The sequence below is a fragment of the Gymnodraco acuticeps genome, unplaced genomic scaffold, assembly GCF_902827175.1.
Source record: "Gymnodraco acuticeps unplaced genomic scaffold, fGymAcu1.1, whole genome shotgun sequence".
In the NCBI taxonomy this organism is placed as follows: domain Eukaryota; kingdom Metazoa; phylum Chordata; class Actinopteri; order Perciformes; family Bathydraconidae; genus Gymnodraco; species Gymnodraco acuticeps.
The window spans coordinates 2,346,872-2,366,879 of NW_022990224.1; the positions used below are offsets into that span (position 1 = coordinate 2,346,872).

Below are 20,008 nucleotides of genomic sequence, written 5' to 3' on the forward strand. Positions count from 1 at the left end.
TTGCTGACTCTGACTTTTTCTGTTTGCGTGCTGTTCTCTTCCCCATTTCTCCACGTCTCATTGAACTCGAGAGGAGGGCAAATCCAAGACAGGACATACGTATTACATGTTTTCGTTTGCCCTCATATATGCCTGAACAGTGAAACAATCCCTCTTTTCATGCCCATGGTCTCATTCAGTGGGTGGCGAGTGCACCACTATGATTGAGGATGAGGGAGCTGGGTGATTTTTTCCAAGGTGAGCACCTCATGGGAGATGACTGCTCGCTGCCATTAGTTTAAGTGCAGGAGTGTCAGTTAACCCGACACTGGCACCAGCAATACTTAATGCCAGATGGAGGGAGCTGTCCTTGAAGTCGTAACAAGCAGGCACAGAGAAACAAGCCTTTATTCAGTGTGAGAGAACATAGAAAAAATTGATAACTTAGCAAGGTTACCACAAAGTGTACGTTAAATCCCACATAGGAAAGGGAGGGATAAAGGAGATTGAAGAGGGTGGGGAGGGGCAAAAGTCCAAAGTGGATAAAAACACAGTTTAGATGTTGCTGACTGTAATTTTTGATTGCGTTCAAAATACGCAGGAATATAAAACAAAGCAGTGGTTGTCATGCTAAAGCTGCTTAAGAGGTGTCAAATTATTGTACCTCAGCTGGATACATCGGTGTTGGAAGCCAGGGGGGGAGAAAAGAGCCAAACCCAGCAAACTTTGGCACATTTGTCCTTCACCGCTGGCACGGATGAGCCACGCTGTGAGGCTTCAGAGCATCGATAGACCCCCGGCGTTTTACTACCCAAAACTATGAGCTGCTACACGAGCCGAACCTTCAACACTACCTCCTGGAAGGACAGTAAACATGACGACAAGTGCTTTTTCCACATTGTGAGCCTCCTCGTCCACTGACCAAATAGTTCTGATGTAGGTCCAGCCTAAGAGCGGTCCATTCAGGCAGGCGAGACATTATAAGGCCTAAAAGTTTCAATTTTCAAGATTGAATAAATAAGATTATATCAGCTTGAAGTACCAGGTTTTTGGGGAATGTATCCTGGCTGCAGTAGAGACGGAGCTGAGAGCTATTACTTAAAATAACTCAACACCAAGACCTCAGAAAGACCAGTAAGGAAATTACAAACACAGTCATGTCAGTCTATGGAAGCACCTCACACAAAGGTCCCCAAAGAGCTTTCTTTTTGTCAGCTTTTATGAAATCCATTCCCTTTTCTTTTTTGATACCTAATTGAAAATTGAGCTTGAATCCTGCCAACGATTGCAATAAAATGCTGAATGCACTGAGCTGTTGGCACGTCCCCTGACCTGGCACTTTTACCGGAGTGCTGCTGAGTCTCTGTTGATTGTCTACTTCTGGTTCATTAGGGTACGGTTGATGCTGACGCTCCCTAAAGGCCCTGACACACCAGGCCGATTTCGGCCGTTTTTTTTAGTCGGAAGACGAAGCGTGTCCTGTCGCCCAAACTCAATTTGGTGTGTCCCGCACCGTCGGCCGTGACACGCCTTATTTGGACTGCCTGACCCGATGCATGGCCGATATCGGGTCAGGCAGTCGGACCAAGCAATCACTCTGATTGGCTGTTCAGCTAGCGAATCAGTGCATGAGAAGCGAAACGGAAGTGAAGGACGTAAACAAACGATTTAAGAAGGCACACACAGACTGCTATTCATTTTTCATCTCATCATGGCGATCTGGAATGACGGAAACGAAGACCTGCTCATCACATTGATCCAGGAGAGGCCAGCTCTGTACGACATCACAGAGAAAAGGTACTCGAACCGAGTAGTGAAAACCGGACTCTGGCGAGAGATTGAAACGCAACTTGGTTTCTCGGGTAAGATTATCTTTTTCATCAATTGAGCTCTTTAGCAGATACTGTTGGCTTTTTATTGTTTGCCAGCGTACAGTGACGTTAACGTGAAATGTAATTTGTTATTTCAACCTTGTGTTTTGTTGTTATCTTGTTGCTAGCTGTTGCTAGCTGTGCAGTTTGGCACTGCATATAGATATGAATTGGACATGCTAACTAGCCACACTGCTTACATCGTTTATTTGTGTGCTTCAGAGAAAGAGCTGAGGAAGAATTGGGATTCTATGCGAACCCAGTACACCCGGTACAGGAGACTTGCCCCTTCGGGTAGTTGTGGAGCACAAAGGACTGGCAGACAGCAGTGGATCATAACCAGGCTGCAGTTTTTAGAGTCCTACACAAGAAGGAAGGAGAGTACTTCGAACCTCACCATCATGGTAACTATTTTATTTGTTGAGTACAAATAAGTGTTTCTTGCTTCTTTCATTTACAAAAACATTATTTTCATTCATTTGGTGGTTACAGTGTTAAATAAAACAATAACAGAATAATATATATATTATTGTATTATAATTATTGATGTGCTCATCACCTTAATGTTGCAGCTGGTAAAGGAGGAGCTCATTGAAATTACATGATATACTGCTGTGTAGCTTATGAAATTCACCATGGGATCAATAACGCTTTTATCTTAACCTATAATAATACATGATAAAATATGTCTTGATTATATTTTGTAGTGTTCTGAATCTTCTAGAAGTATGTCTTTAGCATCTGAATAGAGCAGTGTTTCTCAAACTTTTTCGTACCAAGGACCACTTAACCAATAAAAAAACACTCGCGGACCACCTAACTCCACAAATATCCAAAAACACATCGTTTTTCTAGAACAGATTACAAATCGCCTGAAAATGGTACAAACAGGCGGCTACATGCAGGGCCGTATCCAGGATTTCCTAAATACCGAGGTCCAAACATGCTAGGGGAATTCGGGGGATACCCCCCGATATTTTTGGGATTTTCATGATCTAGTTATGGTGCTTTTTAAGTCCTATGGGGGGTCACAAATTGGATAATATATCGATTTCAAACCATGTCAGTGGGCTGACAATGTCAGCATCAATTATTTTGAAAGTGTAATACATAATAAGAATCAGTTGATTGTTACTATTAATGATCTGGACATGCAGAAGAGGCTAAAATGATCACAAAACATTGTCAACATCAGTGGCGAGCCGTGACTTTTATACCTAGGCCCTCTGACCCCCACCCCTTCCCTCGAGTTATTACGTCGCAGCGTATACGTATACTTCAGCGGAATATCAAAACAACGGCCCGGGGTGCAAAACGCATCAATGAAAGCGACCCTCTACCACACAAAACAACACCTGTAAATAACCCTATTTGTGTTCTTTGAAATTGAAAAGGATATTGCATTGTGTTTGTTACTTTCGTTGCAGTTGTATGTCTTAAGTGTAATTTGGCATGCTTTTATTTTGAAGGCGAGTTAACGCTGTTGACAGGAAGTTGTTGTTGCTATGGAAACAAGAAACGTTTCACAGCGGGCAGAACTTGTCATAAAGTCCGCCATAATAACACCCACCCATTTAGCGGGAAGATATGATTGGTCAATTGTACTGTCATTTGACATTACTCTCTCGTTCAGTTACTATAGCTGGGCCCTCTGTGAATTCATAGCTGGACCGCCTGGACGTCCAACAGCTCCTCTCTTCACAGTAACTTGCAGAGACGAGCTTCTTTCATTTAACTCTTCACATTCCAACATAAACTGAATAGGCAGATTCGAAGGATTTATTTCTTTGGAAATGTTATTTTAAATACAATTAAATCAAGTTATTTTGGTAAAACTAATGAAAAATATAACTAAAAAAATATATTAAAATATATATAATTTGTTTTAATGTTTTTAAATATTATTTTGTAGAATATCTTAGGCCCTCACAGAGGGCCCTGACGGCTAACCTACAGCCTCTCTTCCATCTTCTTGAGTCTCTCTGTCTTCTTCCTGTTCATTACTCTCTCTGTCCTCTACGCTTTCTCTTTGTTCAATCTCTCCCTCGTTGTTCACTTTTTGCTCCTCTTCACTTGTCGCTCCTGCCAGTGAATCAAAAGCAATTCAGCAATTTAGTTCATTTCACTTGTTTGTTTGCATTCTTTTTTTATTTAAATCTGTTTTGTTTGATTCTCAAAAGAGAACAAAGATGTAAGCAAATTGTGTTTTATACAATTGTATGTTATTATGACATCATCACAAGACTATTGTTATAGACACATTACATATTTCTCTCTCTCTCTCACCAAAGCTGAGCTTCGACTGACTGACGTAGTCTTCTCATTATATCTGAGTCAGTGTAAAAAGAAAACAATACAATGTTATATCTTCGATGTTTTACTCAAATTGAAATAAAAGAAAAGCATTACAACGTTTGTTAAAAGGTAATCCTTCTGACATTGGATGAATGTAATTAACTTTAGCTCTCTAGCTAGTTTATTCACGCAATTTAAACCAAAGTATAGCCTATAGCTGCAATATAAGTTAGTGTGCATGTTGTCGGACGTCCACTGACTAACGTAGAGCGTTCACACAGGATCTGCTGCTCATATGATGTCCTGATGAACAGAAACACAAGTAGCCCGCTGGACTCAGATCTCTAGATACATCATCACTCCTCCGCTGCTCCGGTACAAGTCCGGGCTGCGGTGATTTGTTGATACATGTCGTCTTCTTCTGTTTGCTTTAATCGAGGCTACGTAGTTATGCAGCGCCCCCATGGTCAGTAAATGGAAGTACTACAAAGAACCCCGTTTAGTGTAATTATTTCACAAGTTTTGTTATATACACAGCTCGGAAAATATTACCGAGGTCCGGACCTCGGTGACCTCAATGGTAGATACGGCCATGGCTACATGTGTGACAAAGGTGTTGCACTTGGCTATATTATACAATCGAAAGTGAAACTTAAGCTCGCTCCATTGCGGAGATATTCCCGCGAGAGTGCGGAAAACTTACATTTATTCATTTATTTCAAATGTGAAATGTTACCAATATACTCACGGACCACTAGGGGGCGCTCACGGACCACCAGTGGTCCGCGGACCACACTTTGAGAAGCACTGGAATAGAGCATCACAATGTGTCTACAATGTACCTCTCACACTTGACCACACCCCAAACTAATGGCACACACATTTCAGGGTTTTGTTTTGTTATGAATGCTTAGTAAACAGTTTTAAGAAGCAAGTATGAAATCCAACTAACTGTGAATTTATTTATTTTTAACTTAAGGAACGTCCGGTGGCTGCAGAATTAACCCCCGGTGGCACCAGCAGTGAAACCTGGACCAGCACCACTGAGGAGTCCTTCCACTTTGATGCTGAGCCCTGCACTCCCCTGGCAGAATCCACCATCTGCACCACACCGGCACCGCTCGGCCTCGGAGAGAGGCCAAGCACACTCAGCACTCGAAGGCCTCCGGCGAAGCGCATGATGATGATACTAAATGAGATACTGTCTACCGCTGTTCATTGTTCAAGATTGAAATGTAAATGTGCAAGCCGTTTTTCTGCCCCTCTATTCACATGTAGCCTTTCATACGTGATGGTTTCTTCATTCTCGAACTGTTGTGGAGCAGAACTATATACAGTTGCAGGATTAGTCTCAAGTACCTCAATATAATTATAGTATGGCTGCATTTTATGTGTTCATCATTCATTCATGTATTTTATATTCTACTAAAACTGAATCAAACCATAAACAAGGTGGCCTGTTGGGATTACTATATATAATATATCTGCATTATTTTATCCCACTTTATGCTTTGCTCTTGCTGCTTGTTTTACACTGATTTTATATCTTATTTCTTACTGATGTAAAGCACTTTGAACTGCAATCCCCTGTATGAAAGGTGCTATACAAATAAAGTTATTATAATTCAGATGGATGTTTCTCTGTTCATTCTCCCATTATCCTCCTCAATCTGCCTAGAAGTATTTTAATGTTGTAGCTGTTACGTATTGCGCCGAGGCTTCGGAGCGTGTGTCGAGTAATCCCCGAAGCTTTTTGTGAAGCATGTATCGAGGCTTGTATCGTTTTGGGCCAGTGACGTCATCGATGACAAACGAAGCCTCGCTGCCTGTCGATACCACGTGACTGCTTCAGGAAGCGGTTCTGATCGGTTGAACCGTTGAACCACAACGCTCATAATACCTATGGATGTATAATAAATTACCCCTCCTGTACCCGGGCCCGCTGGTGACACGATGGAATTAAAAAAGCTCAGAACCTCACTTATATAGAGGTCGGAACATGTCATAAGTATAAATAGATACAAGCATAAATAAATGTAGGGAAAAAAACATGAATGAATAAATACAGGAATAAATATGTTACAGTGTTTTCAGGGAGATTCATCTTGAATCAGCTGGAAAGCAGTTGACTCACGACCGCAGGGTTCCTGGTTCAACGACTCGTCAATACGTATTTTTTGTTGTTTATAAAAGCTACAGCTAAATGAGATAATGTAGTTAATAAATGTATTCTTTGATATGGTTTAGCCTTTCTCAGGCTACAACATGGTTACGTTTATGAATATTAGTAAGGAATAAAAATCCCTTTGCAATATTTACCAACCTCCTTAGGCTTTTCAATCACAATCATTCAACTGGAATAAAAACAGTATTGTGAACATGAAAATGATTTAATGTTGGTTGTTTAGAGTTATTCTAAGGCTTTACTCATTGGGAACTCGGCCTGTTTTACACACTTTGACCAACAGGGGGTTTGTGTTCAAATGAAGCCTCATGAGATGAACCCTTTTGCGAACCAATTGGCTGGAAAGCTTCAACGCTTCATCTCGCCATCACTAGCTGTTACTATAACCAATACTAATGCTAGGGCTGCAACTGAGAGTTATGTAGGCACATTGTTATTGTTTCTTATCGCTGTGTGATTAAAAGAATATTACACAAATAGCAGGATAGGCAATGCAAAACTTTATTTCGTACCTTCATGCACACATAACACAACATTTGAATGAGCTTTTATCAACGCCTACATGATGATAACCTGTCAACATGACAGGAAAATCCACATGACATTAATACAGAGCGGGAAGAACCCAAATCTAGCTCCAGTGCGGCACGAAACATGTTTTAGATGGACGAGAGTGAAAATGCAACGCACACGCTATTTGTTTGTTTATATCATGGTCTGTTCTTCTTCTCTGTCTTCCGGTTGTTGCCTCTTTTGAATGACGAATACACACTACCGCCGCCTGCTGGTAAGGAGAGTTATTGCCACTCACGCACTGAAGTCTTTGCGGTGTGTTCCCGTGCGACACATGGCCAAGACGCAGGAGAACACTGCGACGCAACAGCCGGCGTCGGCGAGTCCTCTGGTGACTGCTTGGTGTGTCAGGGCCTTTAAGTGACTCCTCGCTTGAGTGAGGGTCCTGTGAGCTCATGCACCCGACTAGAGAGGAAACAGTCGAGGGGCATGGCGGTGTCACAATTGACACATCACTGGAGGCTTTTGACAAGTTGTTGGCTCTTCCCATACTGGTCCGGTACCAGTGTTCAGCCATGCGGACAGAAAAACTAAGCAGAGGCAGGTCTGTTGAGAGCTTCAGCCAAGTTAAGCACGGAAATATTTCTTTCCTGTTAACTCAAGAGTCTGGCAGTCACCTGTGTGAGGTTGCCCTCTCTTATAGTCGCCACTGGCCATTTGGTTCACTCGTGTCAGACGCGTTGAAAAAGGCCAACCTGGTGATGAAACATGAGCAGGTTTTTGAAATTGTTCAGAGTTTAGCATTTTGACCCTGTGTTGCACTGCGTATCGTTGTAGAAAGTGTTCTGTTTGCAGGTTGTGTTGGCTCAAATAAATTCCCCTTTGTTGTTAAAGTGTAGAGTTACATTGAGTTCCTGAAGGCGCTGTCATGGAGGAGCCAGGTCTGCATTCAAACAGTGGATACATTTCTGTTTGGGCAAGGCTTGTGATTGTGTTTAGCGCAAATTGGAAATATGTATTTCCTTCCACTTGGGGGCAACAGAAACAAGCTGAAAAAAACATTAACGTCACCTTGTAATGTTTATCTGGGGAACTTGTCAGCTGACATTGGATTGTTTATTTTTCCAGTATGCATTTCTGGACAGTTTCTGATGAATTGTGGTGCACTATTCCCTCTATTTCTAACTACTGTGGAAAATATCTGGCTCTTCAACTGCTCAATGCTCTACTTTGCTAACTTTGATTTGTGTTGTTTGGTGTTAAACAGAAAGGTGTTTTGCCCTATGACGGGTAACCCCCAAAAAAAGATGTGAAACACAAGTTTGATCCATTGTGAGTATTAAAATAATTGATGACATCCGCTTGAACTATCCACACAGGGTGAAGGATCTCCTGAAGTGAGAGGTGGATAATGTGTTTTAGTGCATTTGCAGAAGAGGCACTTTCTGTCAGTGCATTACTTTTTTAAGAGATGGATCGCCTACATTAAGTTTTCCCCCCAATGTTCCAACATGGCGTCCCAGTGGTGCCTCACTGTGGAGCCTTAACAGAGATTCCTCATTCACTACCTGAAAGTTCACACACAGTAATTTTTGCCTTAAGTTCAGTGAGGACATGAGCAAGAAAGGCTCTGTACTGTCTCAATGGCCAAATAAAACGGGAAAAGCCCAAATCATAATAGTAATGCAAATATATGGAGGAGTACTTATGATACAAACAGGCAAGCGGCCAAATGGGCATCAACAAGGGCCAGAGAGGGAGTCTCATTTTTCCTTCTGACAGAAATGTCTACAACTAAGTTTGTGTCCTTTAGGTAGAGCTTGGATTGTCAACAGATGAAAATATACTGTGTGTGAGCACTACTGGATGGCTGTTTCGAGGCCAGGACACACAAATCTCAGCTCCTTTTGATTTACACAGCTCCCACTTCCTGCATCCTACCCTCCCTTTTGTACAGGAAACTGCCCAGGATTTGATCTTAATTAGTTTGGCACTGCGTAATAACATATTCTGAGGATTGGAGATTGTTTTTAATAGATTAGTGCAGGAAAACACACCTTTTCTTAGTTTTGGATGGCACAATAAAATACTTTGGTTATGTAAAAACTCTAAATGTGGATCTTGTCACACTAAATGTAATGAAAATAAATTAAATATACAGCTGAGTGTTTAGTTATAATGTAAATCTGGACCATGCAACAGATGTGTGGCCATTAGATGATCATACGATGTGCTGAAATGTCATAACTAGGTATAACTAAGTACGTGTTTTGTTGTGTCAGTGGAATTGGATCAGACATCCTCTGGGTGGTAAAGGTTGACTTTTCCTAAGCTACTTCTGCGGTTGGCTCAATTGGGATTTACAAATGTTTGAAATCCAAGATAAACTTTACTAAGGAGTCTGTGTTCAACATTTGTCTAAGTGATCAAGAAACACTTTTAGAACATGGATGTTTTAGTTTGAGATGTGCAGTCTTTTCCAAAAACTTACCATTTAACGGCTCAATCCAACTTCCTTGAAGCAACTGGACTTGAATTTCCCCGTAACTTGCTTTTTGTCTTTCCCCTGCCAGTTGGTTCATTTGTTCCCTAGATTTATTTTACAATCATCCGTCAAGAAATGTCGTTGATTATGCTGACCGGTCAACGTCAGGTAGAGCAGTTCCATTTAAAATGAACTCATTCTGAAAACGTGAATGTTGACGATTAAAGAACGGGCTTTGATCATTTTTCAGAGGCCATGACTGTTATGCTTAAAGAGGCACTCTCTATGATTCTTGGCCCGTGCCTTATTTTCTGTATAAATTACATACAAAGAAAGCTTAAGAGGTGTTTCTCAAGGGCTCAACATTTTTTATGCTTACACTCCATTGGCAAATACACTATGGAAAAGCTGAACTATACTTGAAGTGCTGTATTTTAGTGTGGTTTGGAGCCGAGGTGGGGATCAATTGCTTGGTTTCTGCAGCAGCATCCCAGAAAGCCCCAGAGAGGCAGGTCTGAAGGACAGGTGGGGAGCCACACAGTGCCACCTCAAACCGCTGTCCCCACGGTGGGAAGGGGGGGCTCCACCGCAGAGTTAGAGGCCTGAGACAGGCAGGAGGTCAAACACTGCCATGTCTGTGTGCGAGTATGTAGGCCTGCAACTTTAGAATATTTTCATTATTGAATCATCTGTCAATTATGTGCTTTTATTTATAATTTAATCTTTTATTACTGACTAAAAGGTATAAAGTTTTTCAAATATGTCAAAAAAAGGGACTGGAAGAAAGGAATTATTGTGCGTCTTCTGTTCTTGATTTTACTTTTACTTCTCGTACTGTAACATATGATTGTGTAGGTATCAAGATGCGCCCAGGACAAAGTTGAAAACATATGGTCATCGTGCGGATGCCATTGTGTCTCCTCAACTTTACTACTCTAAAACAAGAAAAAACGTTTTTGAAAAATCCAATAGAACTTGACCCATATTTCTTTTGAAAAGTGTGGCTCATGCTGCCCTCTTCTGTAAAGGGAGGCAAACTTCGTCTAAATAGCTCAACATTGATTCACTACCACATGATGTTATATTTTTTTTTAAATCCTTGGTTATTATTCATTAACTACTAAAACGTTCATCAGTCTTCTTGGGAATTTGTTCTAATCAACAACAACATTTACAAAACTTTAAGGGCTTTTCTTAAATCAATCTGTAACAGCAGAAATGTATGGATTGTATGCTAAATCCAGTTTAAACAGTAAAAAGTTACACATAACTGTAGGAGATGGATTTCAAAAGATTGGACAGGATTGACAGGACTGTTTAACAACACTGCAACCCACAAAAGATATATTTATATATAAAATAATAGGAACAATTATTTGGTAGAACTTTACCTGAAAGCAATTAATCAATTCACAACATATTTTGTCCATGAAATGACTTGGTATACCATGAAGTGATGCCTATTGCCTACATGATTTGAGGGGTAAGGCTTTTGATAATAAAACAGCAGTACATAATAACATTAATTGAAGGGGCTTGTAATTTGTTTGTCTTACAACAGATAGTTGAACATAAACCAACACGTGTTGAGTCTTAACACACCCACCCTCCCTACTACAGTCAAAAGTATGACAAACCGTTTAAGAAGGGAAATAATAAAAGGTTAACAATCATAATGGACGAAAAACTACACGAGGACTGTCGAAAAATGCTTTTATGATGTGAAAAAGTGACTAGATGATGTGGAGTTTAAACACATTTGGTTGAAAATTGCAATTGTAATCTAAGAAATGCACTGAAACCAACTATATAACTCTTGCTACAAACATGCTACACAGGTGGAACTCCTGTTAGCAACCACTACAATCTAACCACTATTAGCATTGTTCTGTCGTCACTCAATGCTACTCAAATAAATAATGTACATTTTTATTTGTCTACTTCTTAAAAACACTAACGCCAGTTAAATCAGACACTAGTGTAAATAGCGTATGCGGGATTTAACCATGGATGTATAACGCCCATTGTAAACACACGGCCTGCTGCCGTTTCTTTGTGGCCTTCCCAATCATAGCCAGCCAATCAGAGGGCAGCTTACTGACACCTCTCGTCCAATAGCAGGGCTGGTTGTTGTTGTTGGGGCCCTGTTGAGACCGCGGACAGACAGAGCACAAGTAGACCGGTTTTAAGCTAAGCTAATTCAATCAAATTTGCGCTTTTTTTGTTTTGATAGTTTTCATTTGTCCCGTTTGCGGCACATGCTCGGATCAGATTGAAAAATACCAAAGCTATCTGTTCCTATAACAGCCAGCAGGCTAACACTTAAACCCGGTATTTACTTTGTAAGCCGCTTCTGTGCTAGCGAGCTAAATTGGCGCCAGTCGGGTGTTTGACAACAGCGCGGTTCAGTCACGTTTCCCGGTGTTGTTGTTTGTAGCCGCTAAAGTGAACTGAGCTAGTTTCCGTTTAGGCGCAAACTGCAGAAAAGACAAAAGCGCACCACGATAGATTAAAAATAAAAAGCATGGCTGAATTCCTGGAAGATCCGTCGGTCCTCACGAAGGATAAGCTGAAGAATGAGCTCACGGCCAACAATGTGGCACTTCCCAACGGAGAGCATAAGAAAGAGGTGTACGTTCAGCTGTATCTGAAGAACCTAACGGTGCTCAACGAGAAGAGCCCGCCTGTAGACACCTTCTCCAGCGATGAAGAGTTGCCCACTCCCGTGGTATCCAACAAAAGTCGATCTGGAAGAGTAGGTTTTATTTAATTGTTCTGTTAATTCACGTATTAACTGTGAAGTGGTGCTGAATGATGGGACACGTTTAAGTTGCGAGTTGATGAATGATATGCAACTTAAATCTTTCTTGCAGAAAGCTACAAAAAAGACAGACAAGCCTCGCTCAGAGGAAGCCGAGGTGACAGATCTCACAGATGAAGATTTAAAACAACAGCTGGACAAACATGGTGTGGAAACGGGACCCATTGTTGGTGAGTTCATGGAGCCCCATCTCAGTCTTTTGTGGAACAAAAATGTTTCCAATATGGGATAAAGGATTAGATTGCATTTTTTTTTTTAATACAAAGGCATGAAATAAGTAATATATTTATCATCATTATGTTTTTACCACTTTTGAAATCAAAGTAACAAAGCAATTAATTTAAAGTAAACTTAAAATGAGTGCATCTAACTTTGTGTTGACATGTTTTAGTCTAATTTCAAAATTGATATGTTGTGTTTTTAAATCCAGTTACAATCACTCATTTAAGTAAACGCTACATTCATATTTTCACCAACAGATGTTTACTTAAAGCTTTTTCAGACATTTGACCAGCTGCATTCCAAACATGGTTATTAGATGAAGTTTAGATCATGTTTAAATATTTATTTATTTTAATCGTCGATTTTTAAGGCTAGGTATATCCTTGTATATAAAATGTGGAAAATGCTTGATTTTGCAACATTATCTGGTGTCTAATCTACATCATTGCTTATGTAAACCATACTATCAGTGTTTATAAGAACAGCTGGCCAAATAAGTGACAACATGCATAGATATCTTTGGGCATAAAGACATTGTTTAAAGTTATATTTTCCACAATTGCATTTGTAGTTAATATTTAGATATGAGGAAAACTGCTTTGAGGCTCTTGGTTTTTAATTTGGTTACCTGGAAAAATGCTTGAATTTTTTTTTTTAAAGCTGTACGAACACTGATGCAAGTTATCAGACTCAATTGAACCAAATTACATAAAATCCATCAATGTATTGTATGTTATTCATCCTTTATTGTCCCCTCCTCCCCTTCATACAGCCACCACCCGTAACCTGTATGAGAAGAAGCTGCAGAAGGTTTTGGAGCAGCCTCCAGCCGAGCCTGAAGCTCCTGCAGAGGTCACAGAGGTCACAGCTCTCCCCAAGGTGGACAGTAACCAGAACGGAAACACAAACTCTGACCACTACAGTGACAAGGAAGATGGTAAGCTGAGCTCTGACAAAGCTTAACTCATGTTGTTTATTCACTTAAACTTTGTTTGTTTAAACATTACGTGTGTTTTCAGAGGAGATTGCTGAGGAGCCCGTTCCCGTGGTGGAGAAGGCTGTGAGGAGCCGAGGGAAAACTCCAGTTACGTCCAGAACCAGCAGCAGACGACTCGCTAAGGTGAGACATTTAACCAGTTCCAATCTTAGAAATAGATATCCAATAAAATCTCACTGTACATTTTACATTTATCTATTCAGTTTCACATTTAATATTCCATCTGTCACATACTTATGTATAATACCTTGCTTTAAATCTTGTTATTGTTCATTTGTAAATTCAACATGTATATTTTCTACTTTCTTGTTTATTTCTTGTCTTTACATTTTTATTGTCTTTTTATGCTGCTGCAACGCAAACATTTCCCAAATTTGGATCAATAAAGTACTTGTTATCTTATCTCTCTCTTATATTTTTAGTTTGATTTAACACTGCTTTCTAATGACACCCACAGGTGGTGGTGGAGGAGGACATTCTTACTGAGGAAACCCCGAAGAAGGCCAGCGAGAGTGTGGTGGAAGATATCCTCGCCAATGAAATAAGCACACCAACAGCCTTGAGGTAACGGACGTGAATCTTTTCCTGCAAAATAATAACCCAAATATAAGCTGGAAAGTTGAACATAAAAAAGATCATTGACAACACACGTTTGGTTATTAAATAATATATTATTTTAAATCTTGAATCAAGGTTCACTTAGTTTTTCCAAGAGCTTTCAATTCAATTTCACATCCTTACTTTGTACATTTTAAAAGGCATTTTTCATGGAGAAATGGCAGTTAATGCTTTTTTCAGCAACTCCAATATGAAGACTTTGGTGCCTTTCTCTGCTTTACTCATTAAACTGAGTATGTTTTGGTTTTGCAAAACAAATCCTCAACTTGGACTTTTAGAAACAGGGATGGAAGTTTTCCCACAATTTTCTGACATTTTCTTTGGCGTATTATTTGATAACGAACCTAGTTCTTGGTCACGGTGTCCGCGGGGTCTTAAAAAGTATTAAAAGTTGATAAATCAATTTAGCGAAAATTAAGGCTATTAAAAAGTATTAAACGGCATTTTCCAAGGTATTACATTTTGTAGCTTGTTTTCAATAAGTATATAAATTGTCCAAAGAGGTTGTATTCTACAGTTTGCCTGAATGTAATCATTGCGTAGGTGTGTAGTGTGATTCTGTGTAGTTTATTTATGGCATCCCGTTGGATTTGACGTCATCTGAACAGGACATCGCACGCTCACTGCTTGATAGCGCGAAGGTCCGTTTACGCCGGTTGTTAAACAACATCGTTATGGGGAAATGCAAGTTTGCGTCCAAATGGTTGGAAGATAAGGAGGAAGAACAATCAATACTGTATAATGTGAGGTAAAGTGTGTCGCCAATGTAACCGGTTAAAACTCGAAGTGGCGATGAGGTCTTAAAATGTACGGAAAGGGTCTTAATAGGTCTTACATCTGACTTCAGGATTCCTGCATATACCCTGAATTAAAAGCTCCAGATGGTCTACTCTTGTGTCTCGCCTATAAGGTTGACTTTCTTTTCCCTGCTCAGTGCGACCTGCAGGCGTCCGATCCGAGGGGCAGCTGGGCGGCCATTGCAGCCCAGTGACTACTGGCTGGATGAGTCCCGTGTGAAGCGCAGCGTCCACTCTGAGCCCCGCTCTTTCTCCGAGTCTTTCTCCAGAGGGGGCAGCTCCGTCTCTTCGAGCAAAGCTCCAGCCCAAGCAGGCTTCCTCTCCATCTTGTTCAAGCTCCTGCTCCTTGTGGCGGTGGCTGCTTCTCTCTTCTATGTCTACCAGAACCTGGATGCAGATAACATCAACGCCCTCAAAGGTCTCCTGGAGAGCGTCGTCGTCCCCCTTCAGGGCGCTGTGAAGAACGCAGCCCGCTACCTGGGCCTCGGCAGCAGCGTCGCCGGCAAGTAAAGACGCAGTCTCTCATCTCCCCCCCCCCCCCCCACCACCACCACCATCTCCCTGCCGCCTGCCACACACACAGCACACGCAGTAAACTTGGCTCACCTTCTCTTTACCCAAGTGTTTTTGGACAGAGGTTACAGATTGAATTGTAGCCATGAACTTTCTCCTCTCTGGACCGCAGCTTCCCTCACACCACAAGAGGATCACAGTAGCTTCTGGATAACACTGTTTTGTGGCAGTCAGAAGAGACTCATTTAATGTTGTTTTTAATCTGTGAATTGTTTGTGTCTTTGTGCGTATTTAACCCTTGTATGTAGAAGAACAGGTGCAGGATGGAGAGGCCAGTTTATCCATGCATGGTTGTAGTCTATGAAGGTCATACTGTAGTTTCTAACTCTCTGTGCCAGGCTTTTTTCTGACTGTGAAGTGCCTGGACACTCTTAGCACGTCCCAGTTTAAGCACAAAGCAGTGCTACTACTTAACCAGAATGTTTTTGTGTTTCCAGAGGAATTTTACAGTTAGGTAGAGTGATTTATTATTTCAATGGTGCTCAGGTCAATTCAGCTCAACGTTTTATTTTTTATTTTGTATGTGGTCCTTGCTGGGAGGAGACTCGGAGTAATCAGGTTCCATCACTGCATGAGGAAAATCTGCCCAAGTCCAGGTTAAGATATACAAAGAAAAGTGATCAGTGGCTGAACACAGCTTTTATCATTGTAAATGGGGCTCTTTTTAATTACGAAAAAAAGTACTTTCTGATCACTCCGTATTGTTATCATGATTATTTACTTTCATCACAACATTCAAATCAAGTTCTTAACGAAACAGCGTTTGATTATTGATCATGTAATACTTATTTGACATTTCTCTTCCTGAGGGAAACTGAAGTTGCTGTGTATGATTTGTGAATTTCCAGCCCTGCCAGTGTGCTGATTTGAGTTTACATGCTTTTGGTTTTAGTGCTTTGCTGTGCTTTCTTTGTCAGATTTCTGATCCTTCAGTCCTTTACGCAGGACTGGCTGTTGCCATGCACCACATAGCCCACCTCACTCTGCATGTGTCAAATTATGGTAGATCTGCAGAGAAGACGCATGGAGAAAGTTACTCCTTTTGGGACAGTAAATCAATTCAAGCTCTTCAGGCCTCTTTGACCACTTCTACCAGAGCCGAATACCCACGATGAAGAGACTGTATGTCACCTGCAGGGGGGGGGGGGGGTCAACGGAGGTGATGATGGGCGTGGAAAGATTTCCGGGGCATCTTTGTTTCTATTTTGATATTTTTCTAAAATGGCGTGTTGAATTTTTTTATAGCATATTTTAAGGTAACATTTGAAAGCAATAGGAAAAACATGAAAGTGATACTGAATTTTAATTTTGCTGACTTAACGAGTGATTAATTATCAGGCAGATCCCACAATGGACAGAAACAACTAGGGTTATGTGGTTAAGGATTTTTAATCATGTATTTATGATATTATAAGCAGTGTATCATAAAATAAACGTGGCTGTTACCAGATATATTGTTCTGTGTGTTGTTTAAGGGCCGTCTGGGACGCACCAGTGATTTAAAATGTGTCTTTCAAAACATGTATTCAACGCTGCTAAACATTTTCCAAATCAATCCATACTTTCAGGTAATTTTTTTAATGTTATATTTAAAGTTTACACAAATGTCATGCTTCACAAATTAAATAGGGGTTATGTAAAGATGTGTCTTAAAGTGAAAGTAACACATGCCATCTCAATTTTTAATCCGTTAATTAACCCTTTAAAAAAAGCAGCAGCAGCACAGGCATCGTCTTAAACTACTTTATTAATAATACTTAGAAAAAGGCGTTAATGATTTACCGTAAGTAAGGTTTCAGATCACCTTTCCTTACTGTGCTATATTTTATTATATTCTTCTGACCTCTTTCCTTGTAAGGATATGTTGCGTGACAGCTTGACCGAGCCGGGCCAACGTTTAACGTATATGTTTATTTATCGTGAATTTAAAGTGTAATTTTCCTAATCCAAACAACAGCTATAATTGTTTAATCTCTTAGACCCCGGCCACACGAGGACGACAACGGCTAAACGCATAGGATTAACGCAAACGCAATCGCAAACAAGCTTCCGTCCACACGCAATTGTTATCCGGATAGTAGGCTTGTTTGAGACGCGTTGCGGCTCGCCTCGAAAGTAGACGAGAATAGCCGATCGCAGCCGGGGGAGGTCTCAAAAAGCTCGCCTGAAGTCGGACAGCTCGGAGTCGGCTTCGTCCTCTTCTTCTTCTCTCGGTTTTTTGGCGGATTGCAAACAACTTTAAGGTGCATACCGCCACCTCCGGAGTCGGCTTGACTCGGTTTGCATTTATAAAGAATGCACACATGTGTTTAATCATTAATGTCAGATATGTACTAAGTAAATACATTTGTTCCTGCTCCAGATTAGATTCAACTTTATTGTTATTGCACATATTACAGGTACTGAGACAACGAAATGCAGTTTAGCTTCTAACCAGGTGCAACAAGCAGTAAAGTGAAAAGTAATGTACACAATAGACAGAATAAAATATAGAATGAATTGAATGATGAATAAACAGTGAGGGCTATGAATACACTAGATATCAGCCTGTGAGCAGTATGAACAGTGTGTATGAATATGCTAAGATATATAAAGTATGAAAACGGTAAGCAGTGCAAGTATAGTATAAAATATATAGATATTAATGTCATGATGATAAACATTGTTGAACAATGATGAAAAATGTGAATGGAAATGGCGACGTAAAACGGACACAAAACAACAACAAACTTTTGCCGAGCCAATTGGAGAGTTTCATCAGCAGCACGTGGAAAAAACCACCAATGAGCGCTCAGCTCGAGATACCAGCGAGACGTTTCCCATCAAGCATTTCGCTTCCGCAGCCCGTGGAGAGGAACTGCGCCGCCTCGCCGCGCCTCGCTCTCAAGGCTGCGGGCGTCTTTGTCCCGCGAGATTTCAACGTCTCATGTAGGCGAGCCTCCAGAGCAAGTCGGACAAAATGACTAACCATCATGCAACGCACTAGCAAGACGTTGATCGAAATTGCGCAGGTCTCGCTTGTCTCAAACAAGCCTAGTGTCTGCCCACACGAGACCGCTCCGTTTAGCTCCAACCGCTGGAGAAGCTGCAGTACATATGCAGGAGCCTGTACGTGGCGCTGTAACTTCCTCCACAAAAGCAGCGAAGAAGCATGGTTGTCATGGTTGCCCTTCTGTTTATTCTCCGCGGTGGGGGCAGAGGGAACCGGGCAGAGTTTTTCGCCAGTCAACGTGTATTCAAGTTTAAACCTTCCGACAAAATTAGCGAGTAAGATCCCCCCTGGACGGCCGTTTTTGTCCTCGTGTGGCTGCAGCCTCCTGCAGCCACACGAGGACAACAACGGCCGTTTGCGTTACTGTTTAGTGTCATATATTATATACCATTCGGCCACACGAGGACGACCGCATACAGCACTAAACGACTGAGGAAACGATAACGGGTCCCAAGGTGGATAGAACGGCATACGCAACGCTCTGGGGGGTCAAACAGCTCCGTGTGTACGCCCTCATGTTCTGATAATGATTGCGCAATAGCCCCGCCTCTCCCCACCTCTGCTGCTCACCCCCGCGTCAAAGTAAACTGCACACTGAATTCAGATTATTTATCTTTCTCTCGATATGGACATAAACGCGAGTGAAGTCTAATCTGACAGGACGGAGACACCTCTCAAACTACCTAAACTAGTCATAAATATGTTTATTTTTACTGTCGGCCGGGTCACTCATTACTGGATCAGCTGCTGCATGAAACAGACACTGACGCTGTCTGAAGAGAGGGAGGAAAAAGAGAGGCTCCGTGTATTTTATTATTATATTATATATAGTCATTATTCATTTGTTTTAAAGCTCAATAAATAGCAAAGAAGACCTTTGACCGGCACTTTTATAATTTTGTCGGAAGATTTAAACTTTAATACACGTTGACTGGCGAAAAACTCTGCCCGGTTCCCTCGGCCCCCACCGCGGAGAATAAACAGAAGGGCAACCATGACAACCATGCTTCTTCGCTGCTTTTGTGGAGGAAGTTACAGCGCCAGGTACAGGCTCCTGCATATGTACTGCAGCTTCTCCAGCGGTTGGAGCTAAACGGAGCGGTCTCGTGTGGACAGACACTATCCGGATGATTATTGCGTGTGGACGGAAGCTTGTTTGTGATTGCGTTTGCGTTAATCCTATGCGTTTAGACGTTTTTGTCCTCGTGTGGCTGCAGCCTTAGTTTCACACATTTCAGTTTTTCAGTGCACACTAGTGTCTTCAGTCCAGTGGTTCCTCCAGGTGCTGAGAGAAGAAGACCTGCTCCTTTTCTTAATGTGACAGACCCCCATTGTCTCTCCATCGAATACTGATATGAACGTAGCCGTGGGGCCGACTACAATCAATCAATGTTTATTTATATAGCCCAATATCACAAATGTTACATTTGTCTCAGTGGTCTTCAGTGTGTACAGAATATCAGTATGACAATACGACACCCTCTGTCCTTAGACCCTCACATCGTACAAGGAAAAACTTCCAGAGAAAACCCACAGTTTAAAGGGAAAAATGGGAGAAACCTCAGGGAGAGCAACAGAGGAGGGATCCCTCTCCCAGGACGGACAGACGTGCAATAGATGCCGTGTGTAAATTGAAAAGATAATACATTTGCAACATAGG

The 20,008-nt window shown here is 41.3% G+C and overlaps 1 protein-coding gene and 1 long non-coding RNA gene across 2 annotated transcripts; both read left to right on the forward strand.

Moving 5' to 3' along the window:
* Positions 1-1,778: 1,778 nt before the first annotated feature.
* On the forward strand, positions 1,779-5,663 carry LOC117547799. Its single transcript, XR_004569242.1, has 3 exons — positions 1,779-1,841; positions 2,073-2,254; positions 5,125-5,663. It is a non-coding gene; the product is annotated as an uncharacterized LOC117547799 (long non-coding RNA).
* Positions 5,664-11,449: 5,786 nt separating this feature from the next.
* On the forward strand, positions 11,450-16,806 carry tmpob (thymopoietin b). Its single transcript, XM_034218783.1, has 6 exons — positions 11,450-12,083; positions 12,202-12,319; positions 13,144-13,308; positions 13,391-13,491; positions 13,826-13,932; positions 14,921-16,806. The coding sequence occupies exons 1-6, from the start codon at positions 11,853-11,855 to the stop codon at positions 15,291-15,293; spliced, it is 1,095 nt and encodes a 364-aa protein (XP_034074674.1). The 5' UTR covers positions 11,450-11,852; the 3' UTR covers positions 15,294-16,806.
* The last annotated feature ends 3,202 nt before the right edge of the window (positions 16,807-20,008 follow it).

What these genes read in the sequence shown, in the direction of transcription:
- tmpob (XM_034218783.1), top strand. Translation starts at nt 11,853, where the DNA reads ATGGCTGAATTCCTGGAAGATCCGTCGGTCCTCACGAAGGATAAGCTG. An exon ending in ACAAAAGTCGATCTGGAAGA is followed by an intron (nt 12,084 to 12,201) that starts GTAGGTTTTATT and finishes TCTTTCTTGCAG; the next exon opens with AAAGCTACAAAAAAGACAGA. An exon ending in AGCACACCAACAGCCTTGAG is followed by an intron (nt 13,933 to 14,920) that starts GTAACGGACGTG and finishes TTCCCTGCTCAG; the next exon opens with TGCGACCTGCAGGCGTCCGA.